Below are 26,780 nucleotides of genomic sequence, written 5' to 3'. Positions count from 1 at the left end.
TAGGAGATTATTTTAATTGTCCTAATACGGGTATTAGGTCGTGCACTATATGAGAGTGGTTAGGTCGTGCATCAAATGAGATTACTTAGCTACGCGCTAAACACGTGCCACGGAAATCCTAATGATTGGTGGATCCGTCTATTCATTCTTGTGGCGATCAATTGAAATCTCCTGTGATTTGATTTCGGGGTTTTCTGAAAAGTTGGAGCTCGAAACCATCTTTTATTAGTCAATTTGTGTATATTATGCAGTCGTTCAACCGAATAATACGTATTTTTCGGATTAAATTCCATACATAGCGTGATTTTTCCTTCATCGATCCAAGCTTGAAAGCAATTAAATTTTTATTTTTTGTGATGGGTAAAAGATGAAACCACAGTCCAAATATCATTGCATCATCTATAAACTATTGAGTATACCTAAAGATGAACACGCAATCATTTGGAATAGATGATTTAGAATAAAACCAAATTGAAAGGAATGAGATGTTTAATTTGGCTTTGGAAGTTGTCGAGTTTCATTTAGTTCGGCTTGAATGGACTCTCAAAATGATGATACATTTGATTTGGTTTGAGAGTCTCCATCTCTCTCCCGGTCGTCGCCAGCAATTTTCGACCATTGGCCAAAAGGATCGCATTGACAAATCATCAAAAGATTTAGGACTAATTGGCATAATTGAAGGGAAAATTGTTTAAAAAGTCTTAAACCTATTACATTTTTGCCAATTCAATTCTAAACATTTTAATTTTGCCAATTGAGTTCTAAACATTTTCGTGTTTTGCTAATTAAGTTAATCCAGCCAATTTTTCCCGGAATCGCTGATGTGGATATGCGCTGTCCAACATGGCATGATCGACGCTAACGTGTACAAATTTTAATAATATTTTTGAATTTTTTTTATTAATTTTATGGATTCTTTTCTTTGTTTTTTTTAATAAACCTCTAGTCGACGAGGTCGCCAGCTATGCCACACGGGACAGCTGACGTTCATGTTAACGATTTCCGATCAAAATTTGTCTGATGGACTCAATTGGGAAAACGTGAAAAGGTTTAGAATTCAATTGGCAAAATTAAAATGTTTAGGACTGAATTGACAAAAATGCAATAGATTTATGACTTTTTGGATAATTTTCCCCATAATCGAAAAGTTCGTGACTGAATTGGCCGCCGTATGATAGGTTTAGGACTTTTTTTGGACGATTTTCCCGTATGTTTTTCCCGTTTCTCATCATAATCACTAAATAAGAAAAGTTACGATCAGAGATGCCGGCCCCCAACTTAGCTACATATTATTCTAATGCTAATATGGCCGACACACTTAAAAGTAACCCAAATGATTGCTTTAGGTCAAAGACACACCCACGGCATTTCATATCACGTAGAGTTAGGATTCTATATAGATTCCATACCCCCCTCCACGATACTTTAACTTGAAAGTTCTCGATGTTTAGTGGTGTGGGATCCCTTTTTGGGCATTATATCGCGATGAACGTCAAAATTGATGATTTTTTCAATGCTCGAGATCATAATCATTGACATCTTTTTAATCGGCCAGATTGAAAAACGACAGACATCTAGCATAAATTTGGTTGCATCCTTGTCCATGGTTCTTGTCACGTTGCGATTAGTGCATCCTAAAGGCGAGATCTTAGTGTTCTGGAGCGAAGTAGGGACAATCACCCAAAAAAAAGTCTCGAATCTATTGCACTTATACTAATTAGTCCTAAACCTTTTAATTGTACCAATTTGGTCCTAAAGCTTTAGACAACTTGCCAATTTAGCCATGAACCTTCGTCCTAAACATTTTATCGATTTGCTAAATTAGTTATTCCGATCAATTTTTGCCAAATATCGCTGACGTAGTGATCTAGTTAGTGCTAGCCGTCCTACATGGCATGATCTGCTACTAGTAAGGGCGAGCCTCGCCTGATCTGGGGAGTTTGAGCCTCGCCCAACCATGCAAAGGCCGACCTTGCCTAGCAACGGTGAGGTCAAGGCTTACCCACGGCTAGCTAGCGAGGTCGAACTCGCTGGCCCTCGCCTTTGGACGGTCTCCAGCCATTGCCAAGGTCTGGTGACCGGCTAGAGGAAGAAGGGAAAAAAAGAAAAATTGAAATTTAAGTAAATTATTAAAAAAATAATAAAAATTATCCACATTAGCATTAGGATGAACGACTCTGACTAGACCGCCACGTCAATGATTTTGGCCGGAAGGACTACATTGGTAAATTATCAAAAGGTTTATGACTAAATTTGCACAATTGAAAGGTTAAGACTAAATTGAAGAGTTGTCAAAAGTTTTAGGGCTGAATCGATAAAATCGAAAGGTTTATGATCGAACTAACACAAATGCAATAAGTTTAAGACTAAATTGGCAAGTTGTCAAAATCGTAATCATCGCCATCTTTTAAATCCGCCAGATTAAAGAACGACAGAGATTGAGCATGGATAGTGGCATCGTGGTCCATCGTTCTTGTCATGTTGCAATTAGTGCATCCTAAAGGCGACATCTTAGTGTTATGGAGCGAAATGGAATTCCTTTAGCGAGAGACTTTCCGCTTGTTTTTCTTCAGTCTTTTCTCGGAGACGATCAAAATGACGAGTGAGAATCGGAGATTTGATTATTAAGAATTGGAGCGACAGCTATTCGGAGAAAAGGTGGCTCGTTGTATCGTGGAGGTTTCGTGGTAAGGTCGAAAGCGAAACATTACTCCCTCAAAGAAATATTTGCACATTTGCTAGAGCGTCGATATTTGAGATCGGGGCGGTAGGCACTGGATCATTAAAGCCCGTAATGCAGCTCGTGTGTCTACGATAAACTGAAGATGTCGAATCATTGACTGAACGGAGCGATGGCAAATTTAACTGTTAAAAGGGGACGAGAGCATACTCACTTTTGGTTAGACTTCCAAAATCCATTGCGATCACACCATGACGATCTCATGATGGCCCTTCTTTAATGTATGCTTTTCATTCACGAGGAAAACGACACGAATGGTTTCTGAACTTTGATCCAGTGTGTAATATCGTCCCCGAACTTTTTAATTTGTTCGATGTGATCCCAGAACCCTAATCTAACGTGCAATGTCGTTCCTAACTTCTAAACATTTTCATATAATATTAAAGACTAAATTGAACAGTTACCGATAATTCACGGACTACATTGAATAAATCAGAAATTGAGATGCGATATTCCGCACTAAGCCAAAGTTCATGGACCACATTGCACAGATTAAAAGTTCAGGGACGGCATTACACAATCAATCAAAATTCATTGACCATTTGTGCTATTGTTCCTAATTTATGGTGGGGAAAGATTCGCACGCGATTATGCGAACTGTTCCGTTTCAGATTACACGTCTTCGTTTAGGGGAAAGAAATCGTCGCTTTCTCGTGCCTTGTGGCGCCCAAATTTCAATTTATTACGACCGCTATTCTCGATAAACATCCCCATCGATCAGCTGAGCATCTGTAACATATGTTCCTTTCACAGTTTGGTTCGGCTCGGTCGATGCCAGAAACGTTTTGATTCTCAACCGGCGGTGCTCCTTCGTCCTTCGGTGCTACGTCAGCCGTCGCCTTCATTTTCTGTCCGAGAATATACTCGCAACTCGACACAGATTACATCCACATGGGACGAAAAGAAGGAGGCATATTCTTTTCATCTCCTTTTAATAATTTACATTATATTCTAGAAAAAGCTCAATGCACACAAATTCCCTTCCGATCTCGTTTAATTCCCTTATCCTTTATTCCCAATTGTTTGGATTGCAAGAGAATTTCCTTCCGCCTCGTTTAATACCATGGTAAGGAATTTTTGTGTCCGAACAATATCATCCTTCTTGTTGGGGTGTGGTTCATGCTCCCCAGCGATTAGATAGCACGAGAGTCCCGCTCCCCAATGAGCAGGCAGGGGTCGGGGACCCCGCCCTAGCGGGGTTGTGGAAACCGCTCAAGGGCTTTAATAGTTTGAGCCCAATAAAGGAAAGTTTTCTATTTTATTGGATTTCCTAATTGAATGGTTTCATCATTGGAATAGGTTTCTTAGAAAGAGTTTTTTTTATTTTGAATCAAACTATTGCCTATATATATATATATATATATATATATATATATCTCTTTCTCTTGTAATTGAGAGATGAAATCGAGGGGTACGATGTGCTAATATTTTAGAATCATCAGCTGGACGTAACCTTAATTTAAGGGTGAACCAGAATAAAACCCTGTATCTCAAATTCTCTTTCTCTCTTTTATTCTCTATTTTTTTTGTGATTATGCGGCGAATCCTAACACTTCTATTCTCAATTGTTGTTTTGTTGAAAAAAAAAAAATTGAGCTTCGACAAGGGAATACTTCTCTTCGGCGAAAGTGGACAGTGAAGTTCCATGATTGGCGGCAACCGGTTTTCGATAGTGGCGGCTATTGGCAACAAAGTCCGACGGCGGAGCTTGTCTTCGGCGACCCAGTGACTATTGCATGTGACCGGCAATGGAGTACAGCAGTCGATGACCTGCGACCGGCAGCAGAGGGATGGATGGGTGGTGGCGATCGGTGGTGGAATTGAGTTTTTGATAGTTTCGTGGTAATACAAACCATGGAATGGAATCTCGATCCTAGTTATAGCTGGAAAATCCGATTGCGAGGAATCAAAATCCATAACTAAGGACTCAAAAGATAAAAGGAATTGTAAATCGGAATCCAAACCCTACTCTAATCTTTCTCCAAAACATGAAAAATAATGGGAATTGGAATCACGTGGCTTGAGGAATGTGAATCCGCATCGAATTAAACTAGGCACAACTCAAGCTCGATCAGAAGAAAGTGCACAACAGTATACGATTCCTCTCGCCTCCCAAAGCAAATGAAATAATTCGAGATTGCATCAGTGCTAGACTGCCTAATTTCAAAAAAAAAAAAAAAGCAATGTCATATATGCTAGACTTTTCGACCAAAGAAAAAATAAATATGCTCGACTCAAGGTCTAAATCGGTTACGTTGGTTTTTTCAGATGAGGTTTTTTTTTAAAATGAATTTTATATATTTTGTTAAACACTGCCTATTGACGCAATAAGCGCAATCAAAACAAAATTTGGATATTGCGAGTAAAGCACAAACGATGACTAAAATATTGTACCTGTATGACACATTTACCCCAAACTTTTTTCCTGTGACACAAAAAATCCTAAACATATGCTAGTGTAACACGTTTATCCCAGACTTTTTCCTTTGTGACACCAAAAATCCCAAATTTTTTTCCATAATACCAAATTATTGGGGCAAATGTGTCGCACAGATACAAATTTAGGATTTTTTATGTCCCAATAAGAAGTTTGAGGTAAATGTGTCACATTATACAAGTTTGTGGTAAATGTGTCACATAGGTACAAGTTTGAGGTAAATATGTCATATAGGTATAAGTTTGGGGTTTTTTTTGTCATAAAAAAGATTCGAGTAAATATGTCACAATGCGCATAGTTTAGGACTTTTGGTGGCTTTTACCCAAAATAAAAAGAATAATAGACATAGATTGAGAAAATATATAGTTTGACGAAACATAAAAGTTAGAGGATTCTTAGAGGGTTTTGATGGGAGTGGAAGTTATGAAAATGGATCGATTTTATAAACTTTATAAACTTTTATCAGATGAGGGGTATTCTTGGAGGTCATTAAAGGTGAGATGAACCCACTTTTGACCTAGACATATATAAAATGTAGAAGATAGAAGGTATAGGTAATATATCTCCATCTATCATCAAGGCTTTAATATAAACAAAACTGGGCCGTGGAGAGTTTGGGTTAGACCGGGCCAACAGGACATTTGGATTTGCACTTTCTCCTTCATGCCAATGTGCATGATTTGCAAAGCGTTCAAGCCTTCATGGGTAGACTAAAAGGCTCGGATTGAAGATTGGGTTGTTTTCGTTTTGGATCGGACTCGCACGCCGCCAATGAAGAAGCTAGCGATACCACGTTTGCAGTTTGATCTTCGATTAGCCCCGAAGCGCGTGTTCCGATCTGAAAAGAGGACGGCAAGATGTGTAATCTGAGACGGGTGAATGAAAACTTTAATAGTTCGACCTAGGCCCTTGTCATTAGGGTATAGATCGTCAGACGGCTCTTTTCCCACATAATTTGACCAGAGATCTGCCAGCCTCAAGTCCTCGCGCTCAATCAGAACAGACCCACGTGCCGCGCATCCACTGGGCAGTGCAAAGTCAAACCTATGATCGCGGGAGTACACTCTGTATGGATGGACTAGAAGTACATCAAACGTGGCATTTGGTCCAAAACCAAAAACCGAATCCGTCTTTAAGAATCATTTCCACGACTAGAAATACAACAAATACGTGTCTTTGGACCCATGCACTAAAGCCATTTTCATATTTGTTGAGTTTCAAATTCAACTGGGCTTGGGCTAAAAGGCTTGCGACCGATCCGGTTGAGCACGGACGGGCCTTTGCCTTTGGATTGCCAGCTTTATGTTGAGTCCTTACACTTCTAATCCTATACCAAAAAGAAATCTTGATTTCCCAGCCTGCCCACGATTGAAAAAGACATCATAATTATGCTCTAATTTGTTAGGCTCGAGAAGGAAATGGTCAGCCTAGGCCCACTATTCACACTCCTGTATCAAAGCGGAAGCTCCATTCATCGAAAAGAAAAAAAACTAGACCCAACGAGCTCTCACTCGTGCCACTACCGATACTTATACACGTTAATAATCACGCACGAATGATCAGGACACGGGATATTCTAATTTCAATTTGCATGAATATTTCCAAGCCGAAGGGAGATTGCTCATACTTTAGTGTATCTTCCAGCCCATCGACTACCGAAGTCGTGACCCCACAAGAGTAATCGCGCGTCATGAAGTCCGTAGCTGCTTTATGTCCTTAGAATTTGCAATCCCGCGTTTGATTTCGTCTCGGCGTTGTGTTCCGGAGGGTCAAATTAAGGAGGAACACAATACTTTTCTCTCAAATCGCTTAGTCTCGAGATGGATTCTCGGCGTGAGAATCTTGCTTCTCGGTACACCACTCGATCGCGGCGTAAAAACAATATAAATGTTAATAACATTATCGACTCAATTAACCTATGACGCCGATTAGTCTTTGAAACTTAATCAATTCAACTAATCTCACTTCAGGAAAATTGTTTGAAAATTGTCTAAAAAGTCCTAAACCTATTGCACTTTTACCAATTCAGTCCTAAATCTTTTAACTTTGACAATTTAGTCCTAAATCTTTTCATTTCTTGTCAATTGAGTCTATCCGGCCAATTTTGGATGAAAATCGCTAATGTGGATACCGGCCTGCCACGTGGCGCTGACGTGGACTTTTGTATATAATATTTTAATAATTTTATGATTTTTTTATGTTTTTTTTTTCCTTTTCTCAGTTTTTTTTTTTCTAGATTTTGAAGCTAGGGCCGTCGAGGGTGGCTGGCCAACCCTCGCCGGCTCTGGGCAAGGGCGTCGCGGCCCTCGATGCCCTCGCCAACCAAGTGAGGGCGCGCAACGCCTTGCCCAGATCTAGCTAGGCGGCCTAGCCAGATCTGGGCTAGGATTGTCGGCCCTAGCTTCAAAATCCGAAAAAGAAGAAGAAAAAAATATAAACAATTCAGAAAATTATTAAAATATTATAGAAAAATGTCTACGTCAGCGCTACGTGGCAGCTCAGCGTCCACATCAACGATTTCCGGTCAAAATTGACCTGATTGACTCAATTGGCAAGAAATGAAAAGGTTTAAGACTCAATTGACAAAATTAAAATTTTTAGGACTGAATTGACAAAAGTGCAATAGGTTTAGGACGCCGCCGCCGGTCGCCGGCGAAAAATATTTTCCGAAACTTTTTCACATTGATTGCCGAACACCGGAAAATTATGTTCCGGAAAAATATTTTTCAGGAAAATGACTTCCGAGAAAATATTTTCCAAAAGGAGAATATTTTTCGCCAAACGAACGGAGCTTAAGTTCCGAACCTTAATCAATTCGATCGACCTCGGTCGGGCTTACCCAAATTTTTCTCTCTTGCGGAGCCCCAGCGCGCACCGCGCCGCACCTAAACATCGAGAGATCTCACGCGCGGCGACAACCCCCAAGCGAGACGCGCAATGTTCCCGTCCCTTTACGACCGTTCGATCGCACAACCATTGACCGTCCCCCCACCCATCGATCTCTACGCCCGATGCCAAAGACAAAAAAGACCCCACGTGCAGCACCGGAAGGCGAGAAGACTCGAGGGGCATCCACGTCATTCCACCCTCCCTCCCTCTGAAGTCCGCGACTGCATGATAGTTTTAGGTCCTGCACTTCGTTAATCTAACCGCCGGTCACTCGCATCCCTCACCCCACCCAATCGGATCCCGCTTTTCTCACTGGGCCCTAAAGAGCGCGGTCGTTTCTTCGGTCCATAGTTGAATACGCACGGCTTGAACACGGCACGATCGTGTTGCACGTTAAATTTCGTTCGATCACATCGCCCGAGCATGATGGCCGTGCCGTGGGGCGAGGAGGACACGGTACTTTGTACTTTCCTTTCATGCTCGATGGGTAGACCGGACCGACGATCGAGTCCGGGTATGCCGGACCTGGAATCGAAATCCTTTTCGACGTTAAATTGTCTCGATAGAATTGATCTAGTTTAGGCGGATCGAGATACCCGTTCTTTTTAAAAGTGGATTCACAAGCGGGTCGAGATACACTGGCGCTGCCGCGACAGGTGTATGGCCTCTGCAAAGCCGTGAGGATGGAAATCCTCCTAGGATCCAGACTTTACACAGAGAATCTTTTATGGCTCAAATCGAATATTCCGAAGTTGGTCACTCTCCCTATCACCAAATATACATACGAATCATTCGGAAAAGAAAAAAAAGTATAGATCAACGCGATTCGACACGCCTTGATAACCTTTCGTACTTCATCGCGTCGTATCCGGTCGAAACTGTCGTGGCTACAGCAGGGGCACGGCGTGAATAAAAATAATTTAAAAAAAAGTAAGGTAAAAAACAAAATAAGAAGCCAATGACGAATTACGATGGCATTACGTGATTGAGACGAGAGAAGGGAAAGGGAACTACCGGACAAAGAGGGGCCAGAAAGGAGGGGGGGAAGAAATTAGAGGGAGTCCCCATTGGTGGTGTTTCTTGTTTAGCTTCTCCTTCTCCCTTAAAGAACGGTTCGCTCTCATCACAGTCATTTCGTTTCATCCCCATCCTCCTCGCGACCAAGGGGGCCAAAAAAAAAGAGAGAAAAAAAAACCAAAAATCCACGCACAGTCGAACAAGTGAAAAACTCTTCGTGGGGGGCGATCCAATGGTCGTCGAATCGGGAGCTTCGGAATCACTTCTCCTCTGAAGCTGTGCGCGCGTGCGTGTTTTCGGGGGTTTCCCGAGCGATTTGATCACGCGGAAGCGCGGGGGAGCTCTCGTTGGTTGGTCATGGTGGGTCGGAGTGGATCTCCGGTGCGGAAGTGATTTCGGGGTGGTCCCCCGGGGGGGTGCGGGGGCGCGCGCGCGCGCTGATTCTGTCGACCCGTCGTGGTTTCGGCGACTCCGGGGCCCGTGTGTTCGCGTCTCTCGCGCGCGCGCGCGGCGGGAGGGAGGGGGAGATGAACGGCGGCGATGAGGTCGTCGCGGCGTCGGGGAGGTCGCTGCGGCCGCCTCTCGAGTGGAAATTCTCGCAGGTCTTCGGCGAGCGCGCCGCCGGCGAAGAAATCCAAGAAGGTAAGGGGGGAAACAAAGAAGGGAGGGAGAGATAGAGAGAGAGAGAGAGAAAATTAGGGGTGAATGCGGGCGCGTGCTGTGTGGCTAGGGCGGGCCGTAGGGTTTGCGTGCTTGGATCCGATCTGTGCGGTGTGTCTCGATTGCCGCTCGGTTCGGGCGGTTTCGATCTATTTCGTTTGAGTTTCTGAGGACTGTCGATTTCGATTCGCGTGATTTGTATGATGGGTGTTAGTGGGTTTCTGAGGTGCGATTGATTCAGGGCTGCGCATGCTATGCTTCGATGAAGTCTGATTTTAGTTCAGTGCGCTAGTTTGATTCGGATGGGAATGTTAGATGGAGCTGGGGGAAGTCAGTGAGTTGCATGCATTTCTTTTGCAGTCAGGACTGGTTCTTCTCAGCTCCAAAGATTCTGCCTTTTTACCGTGTCTTCTAATCTAGCACTATGTACTTAGATTGGTCAAGTTGGCTTCCTCAGTGCATTAGAAGTTGTGCAGTTGTTAACTTTGTACCGGTGTATCTCTACTTGGTTTCGATGTGGTGTGGCTGGATATTAGTACATGGCGTGGTCAAATGGGGGAATGAGAGTGGAGTAGCTGAGGAGTGATGCATAGCTATTTGTTCGGTGATTTAAGATTTTTTTCTTTATCTCTTACCTTTTGTAATGATAGCTATGCATGCTATTTAAGTTCCCTCAGTTTCATTAGTTTTTGGCGAATCTCCCTATGCGTTGAAAGAAATGAAACTATCGTGCATAAAATATGTACTTTGAATAGCATCTCTAGAGTAGAATGATTCATGACTGCATTGACGAAGGATTACTGTACTGTCCTATTCTCACCATTACACATTTGTCTTGTCGAAGTATGTGATGATCATCATGGACTTCGTAATGTGTTTGCAGTTGATATCATATCAGCAATTGAGTTTGATAAAACCGGTGATCATCTTGCCACGGGTGACCGGGGTGGTCGGGTGGTTCTTTTTGAAAGGACCGATACAAAAGATGTGAGTATCTCTGTCCTAGTGGTTTCTGTTACTTAATTTCATCTCTGTCCTATACCTCAGCTTACTTAATGTCATCAATTTTAGGTTGGTGGATCCCGAAGGGATCTGGAAAGAATCGACCATACTGTTAGTAGACATCCCGAGTTTCGCTACAAGACAGAGTTTCAGAGCCATGAGCCTGAGGTAGCAGTCTTTAGTACATTCTGCTGTCTCATATTGAGTTTTGTCTGCCTTTTGGAATTCCTGATCTGTTTGTGTCTTGGTTTATCTTGTCAGTTTGACTATCTGAAGAGTTTGGAGATAGAGGAGAAAATCAATAAAATCAGATGGTGCCAAACAGCCAATAGTGCTCTATTTCTTTTATCTACCAATGATAAAACTATCAAGTTCTGGAAGGTAGGATTATGGCTTGTGTCTGCTGCTTCCTTCTTTATAGTTAGAATAACTTTCAGTAGATGAGTATGCAACAACTTGCGCTTCATGTTGTTTAAAGTTCTTTACGAAGTGAAAGTTTTTTGTGGGTTTTGTTACTTGCTAATGATCTCTATGCTGACTTGTCTATTCTCATTCTAAGTGTCATAGAATTTCAGAGAGTCAACGAGCTCTCTCTCTCTCTCTCTCACACGCACACCCACACACATTAGCACTAGGGAAGATTTCTCGTCTATTGATCCTGCAAGAAAGTAACTTGTACATTGTAATCATGATATTTTTTTGGGAGTTGTATATCATGCTTCCATCTAGGATAGCTTCTCATGTATATTGTAAACATGTATTAAGATAACTACAGTACTGTGCTTCCTCCTGTACTCTTTATTTCACAGAGTTATAACTCACTAACATTCTCGATAAGTCGATTGTAATGGTAAGGAGTTCCTTACAGGCAAGCTGTTGAAGACAAACCCCTGTTTTTAATGTAAACAGTATATACTTGGCATGGGTTAGAGGACATGATCTTGTCCAAATTGTTCAAATTGTTATATTATTGGCTGTAATGGTTTTGAACTTTAACCATCTTAGTTTTTTGGTCTGAAGTTGTTTTTCTGCCGGCATCTCTTGGAGTTTACTTCTTGTAATTTCTATTGAGAATTGACTAGGTCCAGGAGAAGAAGATAAAAAAGATTTCTGAAATGAATGTGGACCCTTCTAAAGCTGTAAGCAATGGTACTGTTGCGAGCTCCAGCAGTTCAAACAGCCACAGAACATGTCTGGCAAATGGGGGATCCCCAGAGAGATCATACGATTCTCTTAGCAATGATTTCTCATTCCCTCCAGGAGGCATCCCTTCACTACGCTTACCTGTGGTAGTTGTGCTCAACCCGCTCTATTGATATAATGTCTGGCAATTTTTCCCCTTACATTTTTATATCTCGTTTTTTGTGATCGTGTATGTTGTTTGCTCTTGGTTGTCTCTTTGTGTCATGTTGTTTGGAATGTTTGAACCACATGTGGTTTGACCCTGGAACTCTTTTTACAGGTGACCAGCCACGAGACTAGTCTGGTTGCCAGATGTCGAAGGGTGTATGCTCATGCTCATGATTATCATATCAATTCCATTTCAAATAATAGGTATGTTGTTTTAAGGTGATACCTTGACTTTTGTCCTCATGTATATTAACTCCTCATGCTTTTTTGCATGACTCAACCTTCGTGGCCTTGGCACTCAGCTTTACTAGGGTAGGAAAATAAGAGATGAAAAATTATCCCCTAGTGCTTCCAATTAGAGTTCTTTTCTTGAATGAAGTTGACATGGTGGAAGTGTAATGTTGTTCTCATACTCATAGCAAACCTTTTAAAATTCTTAGACTGGTGAAATGCTGTTTTGTGGCTTTAGATCAAAGAGAATCTTTCTGTAGGCATCTCTTATTGTTGCACTTAAGCATAAAATTATGTTTTGCCGATTTTTTTTTAATGGTTTGCAGATTATCTACTTTTGGTTTTTAGCTTGTTTTGTTGATAAGCCTCATTCTTCATATTGTTCAGTGACGGTGAAACATTCATATCTGCTGATGATCTGCGTATAAACTTATGGAACTTAGAAATTAGCAATCAAAGTTTCAACATCGTTGATGTAAAGCCAGCAAATATGGAGGACTTAACTGGTAAGCTTTATTTAGTATCTCTCCAGATCCTTTTTTTCTTAGTCGCCTTCGAGAATTGAGATACTAGCATTTATTAAAGGTTTTTGCAATGATAAAGCTAATTCAGGTGCTGTTATTGTGCATTAGTATAATGAGTGTTGTAGAGGTTGGCTCCATCTAACTTTTAGTAAAACGTGTAAAATCTTTTTGGCATAGAACTGTCTCTTGATTCTGAATGGATAGGTTGAGCTGTGAGATATCTCAGGCTTAGCCCTGACATACTGCATGATGCTTATTTTGTTTCTTTCCCTTTGCTTGCTTTCACTGAATGTTTGGATTTGTACATGAACTTGACAGAGGTGATAACATCAGCTGAATTCCACCCTACACATTGTAATCTGTTGGCATATAGCAGTTCAAAAGGCTGCATCCGCCTCATTGATTTGCGACAATCAGCTCTGTTGGATTCTCATGCCAAAATGTGAGTAATGCCATTAGTTTGCTTTGATCTACGTACTATTGCATGCATAGAGCTTTTGTTATGGGAAACTGCAAACAATAACTTTTGAACTACTTAAGAAGGCCTGTCAAGAGTAGTTTCTATTTTCATTTCTTTCGTTTATGCAGTTGTTAATTTGTTTCTTGTGGGATCCTCCCTTCGTGAGGAAAATTTGAAGAATTTTATGGTCGGTCATTGTGGACTTAATGGATTTTTGTGCATACAGATTTGAGGAGCCGGAACAACCTGGATCTAAATCATTTTTCACGGAGATTATTGCTTCGATTTCAGATATTAAGTTTGGAAGGGATGGGAGATATATACTTAGTCGTGACTATATGACTCTAAAGGTTGGATATCTGTTTTTCTGCTTCTGTTCTTGTTTGGCACAAAGTTTTCTTTGATACAGCAGCTAGAGATTAAAACTCTTAGTGTGATTAAAGTTATCCCTTTTTGTTACCTTGTGTGTTCAACTCCCCTGGTAATCCCTATATTAAGCGTATAATAAACATGCGCATGCTGAAGCTAAATTTTGATCGAAGTATGGAGTTCCAGAGTGTCTTTTTCTACTAGAAAACAAAGGATCCTGAGATGACCTGCTCTAAAGGTCAGCTGAATGCAGCAGTTGAAGTTTTCTGAATAGGTTCAAAGCTGTGTTTCCTCTTAAGTGAGGGAGAAAGTGAATTGGTTTACCTACCTCACTTTTTAACGAGCCTAACACCATAACATCGTTGTCTGCTTGCTGCTGGGCAATTGATCAATTTGCAACTTGTATTTAGTTTTAAATTGATCTTCTCGCACTTCTGAATAAGTTGCTCTTTTTTTTTTTACCCCAGTTATGGGATATCAACATGGATTCAGGTCCGGTTGCAACCTTCCAGGTCCATGAATATCTGAGACCCAAGGTGACATTTTTTAAAGAAACTAGTCAGGAAGTGATCGTTGCATTATGCTGTTTAGTTTCTAACTTACTATTTTGTTTTTTCAGTTGTGTGATTTGTACGAAAATGATTCAATATTTGACAAATTTGAGTGTTGTCTAAGTGGTGATGGGTTACGAGTGGCGACAGGTTCATACAGGTTTGTGCAACTCTGCTTTTCTCTTTCCATATGAACTGCATACATGATTTCTGGTTTTCAGATGGATATTTCTTCATGTCCAGTAATCTCTTCCGCGTCTTTGGTTGTGTGCCGGGGAGTACTGAGGCAACAACTTTGGAAGCCAGCAAAAATCCAATGAGGTAAATTAGTATTCACTTAATGAATAAGAAGAATATGGGCGGTTTTTTTTCTGATGGCACATGGAGATCTATGTCAATTTAATGATGCTGTTTTTTTTTTCCCAGAAAACCAGTTCCGACTCCTTCAAGGCCTTCCAGATCCCTCAGCAGTATTACACGAGTAGTCCGACGAGGTCTGTCCTTTTCGCTTACTTTGTTCCTTTACTTTTAGTGAACCATTCAGTCTCTTCTAGTAGTAGCAGCTGTCCTTTGTTGTTGTTGCTGTTGTTTCTTCATGACAATGAGGTTAACATTGTTTTGGGAGATCAAAACCAGGGGCAGAATCACCCTCAGTTGATGCCAACGGAAATTCCATCGATTCCACCACGAAGTTGTTGCACCTCGCATGGCACCCGTCTGAAAACTCAATTGCCTGTGCTGCTGCAAATAGCTTGTACATGTATTACGCATAACGATGGGACAGTGACAGATACTCTTGATGGTATTGGTTCGGGCTGCTCTTGGAGAAGAAGGCTGCGGGGACCGAATCGCATCTCACCTCCCAAGTGCCTGTTAGATTTGTAGCATGTGGTTTCGAAAAAAGTTAAAGCTGTATCACAGGGTCTTTGCCCCGGAAATCAGTGAGGAAGCAACTCATTTTTGGTCCTGCTGTGGCAGTTTGCTTCGCATGTTTCTCCACCCACTGCTCTTTAACCCTCTCTGGAATTTCCTTCTTCTTTTCTTTCCCCAATTATTTGTTCTCTCTCTTTGGGCACCTTTTTCTCAAAGGGAAGGTGCCGTGTTCTGTTCTAAATTTGTTTCTGGGTTGAAGTCGGAAAAGGGTATGCGATTGTAGCTCTCCTACAACCAGAAAAAAAAAAAGGAACAAAAAAAGAAAAAAGAACTGAAGAATGTTCTATTATAACTTCCACTAGGTTTAAGATTATGACTGTAGCTTTATTCAAGTTCTGGTGGGGAAGGAGCTGTTTGGTACACTCACTGCATCGATTTTTTTATTGATTCTTTTGTCTTGGCTAAAGATTTCATAGAAGGGTTGGTTCTGGACTTTTTTGATGTTGTATTTTGTCTTTGTTTTTTGCAGTCCCTCGGTTGGAAGCTCTCTCCTCCATTGATTATTTCTATTTTTGTCGCCCCAAATTTCTAGTGCATCAGAGTTCTATCTATCCTAGCCATATTGCTCAAACCTTAGGGAATAGATGCGTTTAGTACAAAGATACATAAGCTAAGCAAAAACGTTGTCTGATCATCAAGGATTCTGTACTGTAATACCTCTCATATGATGTTTCGGGCTTTTATGTCTGAAGAAGCCCGATTTTCTTTGGGTTATTTTCTCGCTCAACATAACCCTGACAAATGATTGTCGTGCCCGTTACGTGTTGTAAAATAAAGGGCAAGTGCTTGTGTACTACACGTGAACATTTATACATTTTAGACGATCAATTTTGTGAAATACTGATGATTGACAGAGAAAAGAGATCAGGACATATGTTTGTGTTTATTTGTTGGGGGTGTATATCTCTATGTAGTCTTAGTATCTACTACCAACCCGAACCAAATCTCGTTCTTTCGCCCGTATTCACCTGCCAAATATGTTTTTGAAATGCCCGTACCTGGCTTAGATGAAAACACCGTTAAAATCCAACTCTAAAGTTGCGTCGCGCTACCTCGACTTAAGATGACACGAACTTGTGAAAGAAAAATATCGAACGGGTGCAAAGATGATTCGATTGGAGCATGGGTTGGTTCAAACTAGTGACGTTACTTCGACAAATTCTGGATTTTGTTAAATAATGCACACGTCAAAGTCTCATACGACACTAAAGCGTCCATACCGTACGTGGTATCATAATACGATACGCAAAAAAATTGGTCCTTAAACTGGAACGCCGACGTTTCGCTCGGCGAAGTCAACAGTCAAAACCCCTAACCCCTCCGTCGTCGGTCTAAAGCTCCGTCTTTTCTCTTTTTCACGTAGAAAGGAGAACAGGAACACACGGACGGTCCACCGAACTGGTCCGAGGTAACGTTGATCTCGCCTTTTTGCTCTCCCGATTCTCACACATTCTCGCGATTCTGTTTCTGATGATAATCTGGTGAAAATGGGTGGGTAGTCTTTCCATACGTGAATTGATGGAAATTCCGACCGGTTATAGTCTCGGAGCCGGCAGCAGTTGCTGCTGCTCTCTGTTCCGATGGTCGCTACGCGATGGCGGCATACGGGTTTCGGGCTTCGTTCTGATGGGGTTTTAGTCACGTGAGTGCGAGCTCTGGTGTTGTGGCGATTCTTGCGTTGTTAAACATTCGGGTGTGTCTTCTTGTTGCGATTTAGATCGAGATGTATGGGAAGTAATGGTGTGCAGCTCAATGCGCATGAATTTTGGGTGGAACGGTGTATCTGAACGGTGGTGTGTGCTGGGAAAATTGTAGGAGGAAGCAATGGCGTCGAAGTTGCTTCAGTTGCAGAAGAAGGTGGCTCAGGCAACTCAATATGCCACGAAGCATGGAAATGCCTACTACAAGCAGTTGATGGAGCAGAACAAGCAATATGTTCAGGAGCCACCCAGTGTGGAGAAGTGCCAACTGTTGTCCAACCAATTGCTTTACACTCGTCTTGCCAGGTCCTTACTAGCTATAAACAAGTTCATACATATGCACTTTTGTGCTTGTTATTGGGAATTGACATGATTGAAAATTGGGCTTCATGATCCGAACCATGGTTTATGTCTCCCGCCCCCTTTCATGTCCTTTAGTTTGACATCTAAAATGATCAATTGCGATTTCCATCTAGGGTGTTTCTAAGGACTCTTGGGGACGGGATCCCCAATCCCTAGATGGCCATCGGATGAAAAAGAGAGTAAATCTCACTGGTTGATCGAAAAAAATTTAGGTTCATGTGTGTTACAGCATTTTGTATTGGAGTAATGGAAAACAGCAAGGAGATACGACAAGTTACGGCCGGGGGATCCGTCCCCCTGGGAACCATAAAACTTCCCTTTTATCTGATCTTCTGAGAGCCCAAGACATTGATATTCAATTGCAAAGTTTTCTTTTTGGCTCTTTTAAATAGGCCGTTCTGCCGCGCATTTCATCTATGAAGAGTCCACACATGTCACAGAACATGCGCAGAGTACTTTAGCCTTTATCTTATATTCATGATGGGCTTGTGAAGGCTCTGATAATGTACATAGGATAGGATGAATTTCGAATTGTCAAGATTGGAGGTATAACCTCCAACAGGTTATCATGGTTTTAACAAGCATATTTTTGTTAAAAATTTTCAATTTTGACATGGTAGAACTCCACGTACAGAGTTATAGTGGTAAATTCATTCGAATAGCTAAAGTCGCTGAACATGTGGATTTGCAGTGCAAATATACGGAAATGAATTCTGCTTAAGAGTTCTTGTCAGTGATGCTATTTGTAACGTTGAAATGCGTATCTCTTTATGTTGTCTACAGCATCCCTGGTAGACGTGAGGCATTTTGGAAGGAAGTAGATTATCTCAAGCAACTATGGAAGAACAAGCAGGAGCTGAACATTGAGAATGCTGGCATAGCTGCTTTGTTTGGTTTTGAGTGTTTTGCCTGGTTCTGTGCTGGTGAGATTATTGGAAGAGGGTTTACAATCACGGGATATCATGTCTGAAAGAAATTGCTTTGGTAATAAAGGATCTAGTACTTCCAGTTTAGATTTCCATAAGTGGGTGAGTTAGGTCACCGATAGGGTCTCCAGTGCGAGATTTTTCTTTTATATACTTTTGAGCTTCAGTGTAGACAAATCTTTGCTGTGGCATTAACACATTAGTTTAGTCTTATGTACTTCCCATCTCAAATTCAGTTGATTCATTTCTTGTCTTTTCTGTGCGGCTCCATTGACGCTAAAGACATTACTAGTTCAGTGCCTAAATACCTGGATATATTGTTTACCGGACACCGCACTAGGCGCACCAAAAGCCATATTTCTCACGGGTCTCCTTTTTGGTGAGATCGCATCGAGTGATCACCAGATGCAGATGATTCGAACCAATACCTATCTGATTGTTATTAGATACCTATTCTCTATTTCCTTTCTTTCCTTGAAGTCTCGCCTGCTGATCTGTGGAAACAGAAACCAAGCTCAACTTGACCAATTTCACACCAAACCAGTTCAACTCAACTCTGTAAATCCACTCGTTTTGGAGGTATCTCTCTCCGATTTCTGCTGTCCGAGTGAAGGTTGCCTTGCCATTAGTTGTTGCTTTGAACTCCTTGCCCTGGTTGATTGTGGCCTTGGCACTAGATGTTTAGTTTACCGTATTTATCTATGAGGTGGCAACGACATCTTGGAGGATAATATAAAAGGCGAAAGGGAAGTGATCCTGCTGATCTCTTCTGAGTCACCATCAAAAGCAACAGAATGCATTGGAATTGTCGTGATTCATACTCACGGAACTTTAGCGAAGTTCGGCCGGTGCTTTCTTGGAATATAAAATGGAAACTCTCTCTCGTCATTGTCAACATGTCATTTTTACACCACCTGGCAGATTGGTTTGTGGCTCTAGTAACTAGCAAAATGTTGCGGTTTCATTCGTAAATTATTCCCCTGTACTATGCTAAGTCCATCCACTTCACCAAGCCAATGCAATCATCATTCGAAGGACCCCTCCATGTTAGAGAATACGAGATTTCGTTGCAGTTTCTTCCCTTGGCCTTGACCTGAAGATGCGAATCCGAGTCGGAATTGAAATCTTCTCAGAGCAAGAAATCCTAATCTTTTGATTAGCTCGACCCACCCTGAAGGGAGTTTTCTGGATATAGAAAAAGCCCAGTCCCACGCCAGACTCTCCAGCACAATGAAAACATATGCTCCCTTGGGAAGATTAATTCTAGACCTAACTAGGAGCATTCTCCATCTGCAGAACCAGGAGAAGTGAATCTCAGAGTACAATCTTGTGCCAAGCAAATTCAGAAGCTAAACAGAATTTGGACCGATTGGCTCCCTTACGGTTTTACTTTTTTCTTGTGCCCTCTCTTAATAGGTGCAGGTATTTGATTACTTTTTCATACTGATTGAATCTCGAATCAACGAATGATTTAGCCTCAAATTGTGCGCACAATACTTTTTTTCTAGTTTAACAAATTGAGTTACAGAAGATTATGATTTGTCAAAGTTATCGAATAATTCATACAATCCATTTGAACATCTTATCAGCAAGTCATGAAATGTGTCTGTGTATATCGGGGAAAATTGTCAAATCAGTCCTAAACCTATTGTACGGCGGCCAATTCAGTCCTAAACCTTTTAATTTTGCCAATTAAATCCTAAACCTTTCTAATTCTTGCCAATTCAGTCCTTCCGGCCAATTTTGGCCGGCCGGCACTGATGTGGCCGCCGTCCGGCGCCGGCCGTCAGGCCAACGCTGACGTGACAATTTTTTATTATTTTTTTCAACTTTTTAATCTTTTTTTTTCTTTTTTTTCTTTTTTTTTTTTTCTGATTTCTTCCTCTGGCCGGCCGCCGGTCGCCGGTCGTCGGACCGGCCAGAGGAAGAAATCAGAAAAAAAAAAAGGAAAAAAAAGATTAAAAAATTGAAAAAAAAATACCCAAAAATTGCCACGTCAGCGCCGGCCGGCCAAAATTGGCCGGAAGGACTGAATTGGCAAGAATTAGAAAGGTTTAGGACTGAATTGACAAGAATTAGAAAGGTTTAGGACTGAATTGACAAAATTAAAAGGTTTAGGACTGAATTGGCCGTCGTACAATAGGTTTAGGACTGATTTGACAATTTTTCCGTGTATATCGTGTAAGCCTCCAGGCAAGGTGGAGGGCTCATCGGCTTATCCACTCCTTGGGTCCCACCCTCACCCCCCACGTGAAGCTTCGTGAGATTTACGTCGCTCTTATCCTATTCGATCTTCCTATCAATAATATCACAATATTTTCTTTTCCTATAAACATTATTACATATGTTTTTCCATGCTTGCCTCTAAAAAAAGTGAATAAATGATCAAACGAAAGCGAGTTTATGCTGGTTCTAAGAGTGGGCATGCATTCATTAATGCACAATGAATCTGAAAAGCTTTGGAGGATTTCGGATTCTATGGTGGAGTTCATATCTAACCGACCATGGAGATAGAGTCCGATTTATTGGGAAGATAATCCGTTATGGATTGGTGTTTAAACATGATAAAGAAGTACCATGGCGGTCGAAGTGGAGATCCTACATTATTAATTGCAGGTAAATTCTCGAGAAGCGAGAGTATTGAGAATTAATTAGTCCAAATATCAATAATGATGCATCTTTTGAGTCTCGTGTCTAGTAATTTCCCAACTCTTTGCTCTGTATCGAGGATCAACGACACCAACTAGGAAACTCTTGGCGCTCGGGCCTAAGCTCCTGAACAGGCGGGACGGAGAAGCGCGCTCACGGCCCTCACTGGTGACCGAGTTTAATTAGGGTTTTGGCTACTGTTCTTAGGTAACATAACAGTGTGGATATTGCCATGGCCAAATGAAAGAACATGGTCTAAGAGGTCGGTCCCACTTTTTGGGGCCAAAGGATGTTGCTGCTTAAAAAAATGAATATATTGTTGCTTCTTCGGTAGTTCTTCCTGCTAGTTTCTCTCTCTCCCTCTCTCTCTCTCTCTCTCTCTCTCTCTCTCTGGTTTCATGTTCTTTCGGTCAACAGGAGCATAGTTGAACAAATCAGGTTGCTGAGAATCTTGATTGAACAGTGAGAAGAAGTCTTAAGAACCCTACTCGATGCTAAAGACAAATTTGAGGATTCATTCAGTAGTCTTGGGCTTAAAATAAAGTTTGAGCGGGAGTCCTAAACAACCCTGATTTCCCTCCTCTAGCATGGATATACTATCTTACAGAAGTTACCTTTTCATCGAGCGCTGAGCATATCAAATTGAATTATTAGATCGTTTGATCAGGACTTAAAAATTCAAGCCCCATGACATCGGCCACGACGGACATTTGTTCTCATCTGCCGACCAGAGGAGTGCTTCTCCAAGTCAACTTGGCGGACACAGGCCAGGTTACACTTTTAAGGTGGGGGGGGATCTAAATCAATGTGATTAGAGATATCCCAGAACTTCAGCAAAGTATGTCGGTCTAGTTTATGACTCGCTGAGAGAGAGAGAGAGATTGGGGGGGCCACAGCGGTGACTTTCTCTCTCTCTCTACCTGAAGACAGATCGCAAGAGTCTTAAGTAGAGGTAGAGAATAGTAGTTTGGACTCTGTTTTGGTCCAAGAAAAGGATGATATGGGGATGATAGTGATAATAATAGGGTGCCCCAGAATACCACTCGTTGAGACCCTAAGTACGTATTATATGGGCCTGTTATAAAGATCGTTCATCATAATACAGAATCGTATTTCAAGAATTCAGACCCGTGACTCCTTCCTCCTCATCTCTAACTGTTATGGCATCTCACCTCCTAGATCAAAACAGCATCTTAAGCTCTCTCTGTTCGTTCTTGAATGGCATTCGAAGGTGATAAGAACCCAGATCACTCAAAAGTTCATCTTCATCTATCTACCTTTCAACCAGAAGAGCAGTTTCATTCAAAATTTTGGGACCAAGCTGGTTCTCTCTCTCTCTCTCTCTCTCTCTGCAGCTTGAAGCTCTTCAATTATTCACGGTTGTTGAAATGATATTCCATTCCACAACTTGGACTGAGAAACATCCAAACCTCTCTGTTTTTGTCACTCTGATCCTCTCTCTCTCTCTCTCTCTCTCTCTCTCTCTTCTTTGAACAAAGGCTCCTCAAATTCACGTGTTGCTGACTGAATTTGATTTGCTCATCTTACTCAGTTCTCCAAATTCCCTTCTTTACTCCGCAAGTTTCTTCTCGAGCTACCAATTCTTGTTGATCATTCTCAATCTATCTTTTCTGGTCCCTAGACTTGGCTGATCGTCCCGATCTTCACTCCTACCACTTCAAAGCTCAATAACTCCTCACTCCCTTGTGATCTCAAAACCAATTTCGTCACTACCATCCATCACAAAGTTCCAGACTTTCGTGGCGCTATCAGTCTCACAAAGAGAGAGATGCAAGAGACGACAGCGTTTCAGAGCACGAAGCTACAGTTCCCAGAGCAAGAGAGGCTGATATGCCCACGTTGCGATTCGACCAACACCAAGTTCTGCTACTTCAACAACTACAACCTCTCTCAGCCCCGCCATTTCTGCAAGAACTGCAAGCGCTACTGGACCAAAGGCGGCTCCCTCCGCAACATCCCCGTCGGCGGCGGAACCCGCAAGAGCTCCTCCACCAAACGGGCCTCCAATCCGAAACGCCAGAACCCGGAACCGGATCCTGACCCGAGACCCAGTAAGCATGGGCTGCAGCTCCAAGAGTCAACCACGGCTTACTCCCGGCAGTCTAACGCCACAGAAGGGGCCCTGTTGGAATGTGTCAGCCGATCGGGGGCGGGATCCGGTGAATATGGAGTTAGCCTGAACACGGTCTCGAGTCTGGGTTCGGGTTCTGTCATGGGGCCTGAAGTGGATCTTGACTCGCGACGAGATGGAAGGGGGCGGGAGGATCATATTGATCATGCACGATGGTCTTGCTATTTAGAGTACACTAGCTTCAAGAATACTACAGACGAGAGATGGTAATATGTGATGAACAGTATGTTGAACAGGAGGAGTCCGGTGAAATTGCCAATTCGAGAAATGAGAACGAGATTGCTCGGGGGGGGAACCGCAGAGATCTCGCGAAGCAAGACGAGAGCATCATCATCAGCAGGTTGCATTCACATGTGAAGGCCGAAAGACCAGCACGCAACCAAGGGATGGCGATATTTCCTAGTGTAATTTTGTGATTTCATGTTAGGTTCTCTCTTTTCTGGCTTAGTGTGTGATTTTATGTAAGATTGCGAGATGATCAGTACTCACTTTTTTGCCAACATCGCACGATAGAGTTAATTCTGAAAATGATAACGAAGAAACCTGCGATGTAACAAGAAAAATAAGTACAATTTGTAATCCATTATGTGTCTTCATAATCTAGAGACTACAAAGTGCATCTATATCTAAGCTAAATAAATCATGCAGCTAGTACTGTCATGAGCAAACCTTCTGCATTGCCGTAGACGCAGAGTCGGTTTTTCGGGTCGGGTGTGAAGCATGCACGCACGGTTTTACCGTCTGTAAGCACGTCGACATGCGTGAGGGTTGGACGACTTGTCGCTCTTGGGACAATGAGAAAAATGGTTGGATTCGAGGGAAAGAAAGCAGCCCACTCTTCCAATGCAATCTTGCCTCCTCACTAGCTTACAAGGACAAGACAGATTTTTCTTCTTTTAAGCTCCCTTGCTTTTTGGGTTGTTCCATCTGATTGTGAAGTTTCCTCCGTTTCTCTTGTCCTTGTGGAATTTCTACTGTCCCACAAGTGTTTTCACGAGATGGGTCTCACATTCGATGTGAATATTTGGATAAATTAGGGGAAAAAATTCTTAGACAAGGCTCCGTTCGTTTAGCGGAAAATATTCTCCCGGAAAATATTTTCCGGATTTTCCGGTGTTCGGGGGGCGAAAAACGTTTTCCGTGGGAAAATATTTTCCTTCCCCCCCTCACAAAATAACACAAGTCTACGGAAAATGACTTCCGCTTTTTCAAAAGCGGAAATCATTTTCCGGAGCTTCTTCTTCTTCTTCACTAAGGCCGACCGCTGCCGCCGCTGCCGGTGGCCGACCGCTGCCGCCGCCGGTGGCCGGCCGCCACCGCCGGATCTGCCGGACGTTAGCCCGTCCGGTCCCCGGCCGCCGCCGCCGCCATCGAACCGCCCTTGCTTGCCACCCAGGCCGGGCGTTGAGCCGTCGGTCACCGGCCGCCGCGCCGGTCGCCATGGCCGCTTGGCCGACCGCCGATCGCCGGCCGCCCGGGCCCGGCCGCCCGGTCGCCGTGGCCGGCCGCCCGATCGCCGGACGCAGCGTCGCCCGTCGCCTTGTGGCGAAAAATATTTTCCGAAACTTTTTCATATTGGTCGCCGAACACCGGAAAATTATGTTCCAGGAAAACATTTTCCAGGAAAATGACTTCCAGAAAAATATTTTCCAAAAGGAGAATATTTTCCGCCAAACTAACGGAGCCATTGCATTGATATCAATTCAGTTATAAACTTTTCAATTTGACCAATTTAATCATAAACATTTTACATTTATGCCAATTTTGGCCAGAAATCGCTAACATGGACGTCGGCCGTCCTCTATGGCACGGCTGGTGTTGACGAGAATATATATTTTTTATATAATTTTTCAATTTTTCAATTAATTTTTTCTTTTCTTTTTCTTTTTCCTTTTCTCCTCTTTTCGTTCTTTTCGTTTTCTTTACTGTTAAGGGTCGGCAGTGGGCTGTCGGCCACCAGGCGAGGGCCTGCGAGCCCTCGTCAGCCACTAAGGAGGGTTTGTGGCCCTCGCCCAGTGGCCGGCAAGGGCCGTTGGTCCTTCACGGTGTCTGGCAACCCCTCGCCGGCCCTCAATGGTAAAAAAAAGAAAAAGAAAAGAAGGAGATGAGAAGAAAACGACTAATTAGATTATTACTAATAATAACACAAAAAGATGTTTACAAATTAACTTAAGTACATTACTATTCTTGTGAAATCTTACGAACTCGAAGAACCTACGACCTTCGTAGCGAGAGAAAAAAAAGAAAGTTACAATCCATTTGGTGATTTACTCACATTAGGAAAATAAACTTTCTATGAACTTACACCGGATGATTTTTTTTTGTGAAATATTACAAACCATAATAATCACAGAATTACGACAGCAAAAGAGAAATTATGACCCGTAAAAGAAAATTACGAAAGCGATATGTAACCGATAAATCACTATAGCAAACGTCAAAGGAGAGTTGGGATCAATTTGGTGGGATTTGGTCCCGTTTTTCCTCTTGCGGGGCTGTAGAAGGGCCATTTTTTCTTTTATCTTGTCAATTTTTTGCATCTCGTGTGGGGTCGATTGGAATCGCCTCTTGGTTATGATACTTGTTTTGGTATCTCTTATATGCATCAACTTGGAAATTTGAATAATGGGCATGCCATTTCAGTTAACTATCAAATCAATGCTCGATGAGAGGCAGAAAATAGTTTGGACCGAACGATTTTTTCTTCACCTAGAACTAGAGGGCGGTTCAATCGGTCGGTCGTGCATTGCATTGGACCTGCACGTTCGGTCTTCATCGATGTGCTAGTTTTCAGCTAGAGGGGACGAACTTGATCCCCCCTCTCTCTCTCAATAGTTTGTGAATTGGACCACTTCAAAAGTCTCGTCATCAACTGCCAAACTGACAAGTTTGGGGGATTTGTCTATGTAGAACGAGGGAACGACAGATTTGGAGGGGCTAAGAAGTTGAATGGCTGACCGTGACCGGCGATGTTGAAGATTTGCTCCGTTCGTTTTTAAAGCGCGAGGATGCCCACCGATGTTGGAAGATCGAGTCAAGTCAGCAGGCTCCTGGCAATAGAATATAACGAGGGCGAAAACTTGTTTCCATGGATAATCTACTGAAGATTGGGGCAGGAAATAGGGTTGGACTTTGATCTCGATTTGATTCCTGACTAAGTTATTACCATATCGGGTTATGTGTTGGTCTACAGTGAGGCTTAAATGCGTCTGAAAGTGAGAATCATGTCTATAGTTCTTTAAATCAAAGCCCCACTGCTCTTCCACGGAGGGATTGTTGACTTTCGACTCTGCTGCAGCACACCCATTTGTGCTCTTCTTGAAGGAAGGTACTCGGAAACTGGAAGGCGAACAACCACACCAGACTTGCTTCCTCCAATAATTGAGGCCTACTAGTACTAGTGGAACAAGACCACTTGCATACATGTGATGTTTGAGTACGTTTTACCTCGCTAGCAATGAGAACATGCCATTTCATCTTAACCTCTGCTTGGACTTATGGACAAACAAGTAACCAGACCATTGCAGGTGTCGGCAGATTGTAGTAGTAGCATGAGAGATTCTCAATTGCTGGAGCTTATCTAGTTTGGTGGTAATTTTGTGAATCAAGTTGCGTGGGAGTGAGACTTGTTCTTCGATCGTCTTTCCATTGTCTTGCAAGAGTAAGCAGCCCTCCCTCGTTTTTCTATGGTTCTGCTAAGCGAGGAAAAGCAAAGTGGCAGCCTGACTGCTCTATTGCGTTTGACAAGCATTGCTGAAGTCCCTATCATAGTTCCGATATTCAATGTCAGAACCATCCAAACACATTCAAGATTTGAAACATCTGGA

The 26,780-nt window shown here is 42.3% G+C and overlaps 3 protein-coding genes across 7 annotated transcripts; all 3 read left to right on the top strand.

Annotated features, from left to right (window-relative positions):
* The first annotated feature begins 9,424 nt into the window (after positions 1–9,424).
* On the top strand, positions 9,425–15,595 carry LOC115678324 (serine/threonine protein phosphatase 2A 55 kDa regulatory subunit B alpha isoform). Of its 5 annotated transcripts, none has more exons than XM_030601680.2 (14): positions 9,425–9,725; positions 10,588–10,730; positions 10,815–10,913; positions 11,007–11,126; positions 11,828–12,037; positions 12,208–12,299; positions 12,714–12,832; positions 13,169–13,292; positions 13,537–13,660; positions 14,147–14,215; positions 14,299–14,390; positions 14,474–14,551; positions 14,657–14,724; positions 14,867–15,595. In XM_030601680.2, the coding sequence occupies exons 1-14, from the start codon at positions 9,611–9,613 to the stop codon at positions 15,001–15,003; spliced, it is 1,590 nt and encodes a 529-aa protein (XP_030457540.1). In that variant the 5' UTR covers positions 9,425–9,610; the 3' UTR covers positions 15,004–15,595. The 5 variants fall into 5 exon arrangements, with proteins under 5 accessions (XP_030457540.1, XP_030457544.1, XP_056167434.1 ...); XM_030601684.2 differs by having other exon boundaries at positions 9,428–9,725; positions 10,627–10,730; positions 11,828–12,034; XM_030601681.2 differs by having other exon boundaries at positions 9,562–9,725; positions 11,828–12,034.
* Positions 15,596–16,418: 823 nt separating this feature from the next.
* On the top strand, positions 16,419–18,383 carry LOC115678327 (uncharacterized). The gene is made up of 3 exons (XM_030601686.2): positions 16,419–16,571; positions 16,979–17,169; positions 18,010–18,383. Exons 2-3 carry the CDS (start codon positions 16,988–16,990, stop codon positions 18,194–18,196), a joined length of 369 nt encoding a protein of 122 aa, XP_030457546.1. The 5' UTR covers positions 16,419–16,571; positions 16,979–16,987; the 3' UTR covers positions 18,197–18,383.
* A 3,468-nt stretch (positions 18,384–21,851) lies between these two features.
* On the top strand, positions 21,852–23,434 carry LOC115678326 (dof zinc finger protein DOF3.1-like). The gene has a single exon (XM_030601685.2). It carries the CDS (start codon positions 22,591–22,593, stop codon positions 23,161–23,163), a length of 573 nt encoding a protein of 190 aa, XP_030457545.1. The 5' UTR covers positions 21,852–22,590; the 3' UTR covers positions 23,164–23,434.
* Positions 23,435–26,780: the final 3,346 nt, after the last annotated feature.

The sequence above is a fragment of the Syzygium oleosum genome, unplaced genomic scaffold, assembly GCF_021117445.2.
Source record: "Syzygium oleosum isolate NSW1041296 unplaced genomic scaffold, Sole_v2.1 Sole_v2.05, whole genome shotgun sequence".
NCBI classification, from domain to species: domain Eukaryota; kingdom Viridiplantae; phylum Streptophyta; class Magnoliopsida; order Myrtales; family Myrtaceae; genus Syzygium; species Syzygium oleosum.
Note: the sequence above shows the minus strand (reverse complement) of the source record. Positions and strands in the feature narration are given on the sequence as shown.

What these genes read in the sequence shown, in the direction of transcription:
- LOC115678326 (XM_030601685.2), top strand. Translation starts at nt 22,591, where the DNA reads ATGCAAGAGACGACAGCGTTTCAGAGCACGAAGCTACAGTTCCCAGAG.
- LOC115678327 (XM_030601686.2), top strand. Translation starts at nt 16,988, where the DNA reads ATGGCGTCGAAGTTGCTTCAGTTGCAGAAGAAGGTGGCTCAGGCAACT. An exon ending in CTTTACACTCGTCTTGCCAG is followed by an intron (nt 17,170 to 18,009) that starts GTCCTTACTAGC and finishes TGTTGTCTACAG; the next exon opens with CATCCCTGGTAGACGTGAGG.
- LOC115678324 (XM_030601680.2), top strand. Translation starts at nt 9,611, where the DNA reads ATGAACGGCGGCGATGAGGTCGTCGCGGCGTCGGGGAGGTCGCTGCGG. An exon ending in ATGAATATCTGAGACCCAAG is followed by an intron (nt 14,216 to 14,298) that starts GTGACATTTTTT and finishes TTGTTTTTTCAG; the next exon opens with TTGTGTGATTTGTACGAAAA. An exon ending in GTGGCGACAGGTTCATACAG is followed by an intron (nt 14,391 to 14,473) that starts GTTTGTGCAACT and finishes CTTCATGTCCAG; the next exon opens with TAATCTCTTCCGCGTCTTTG.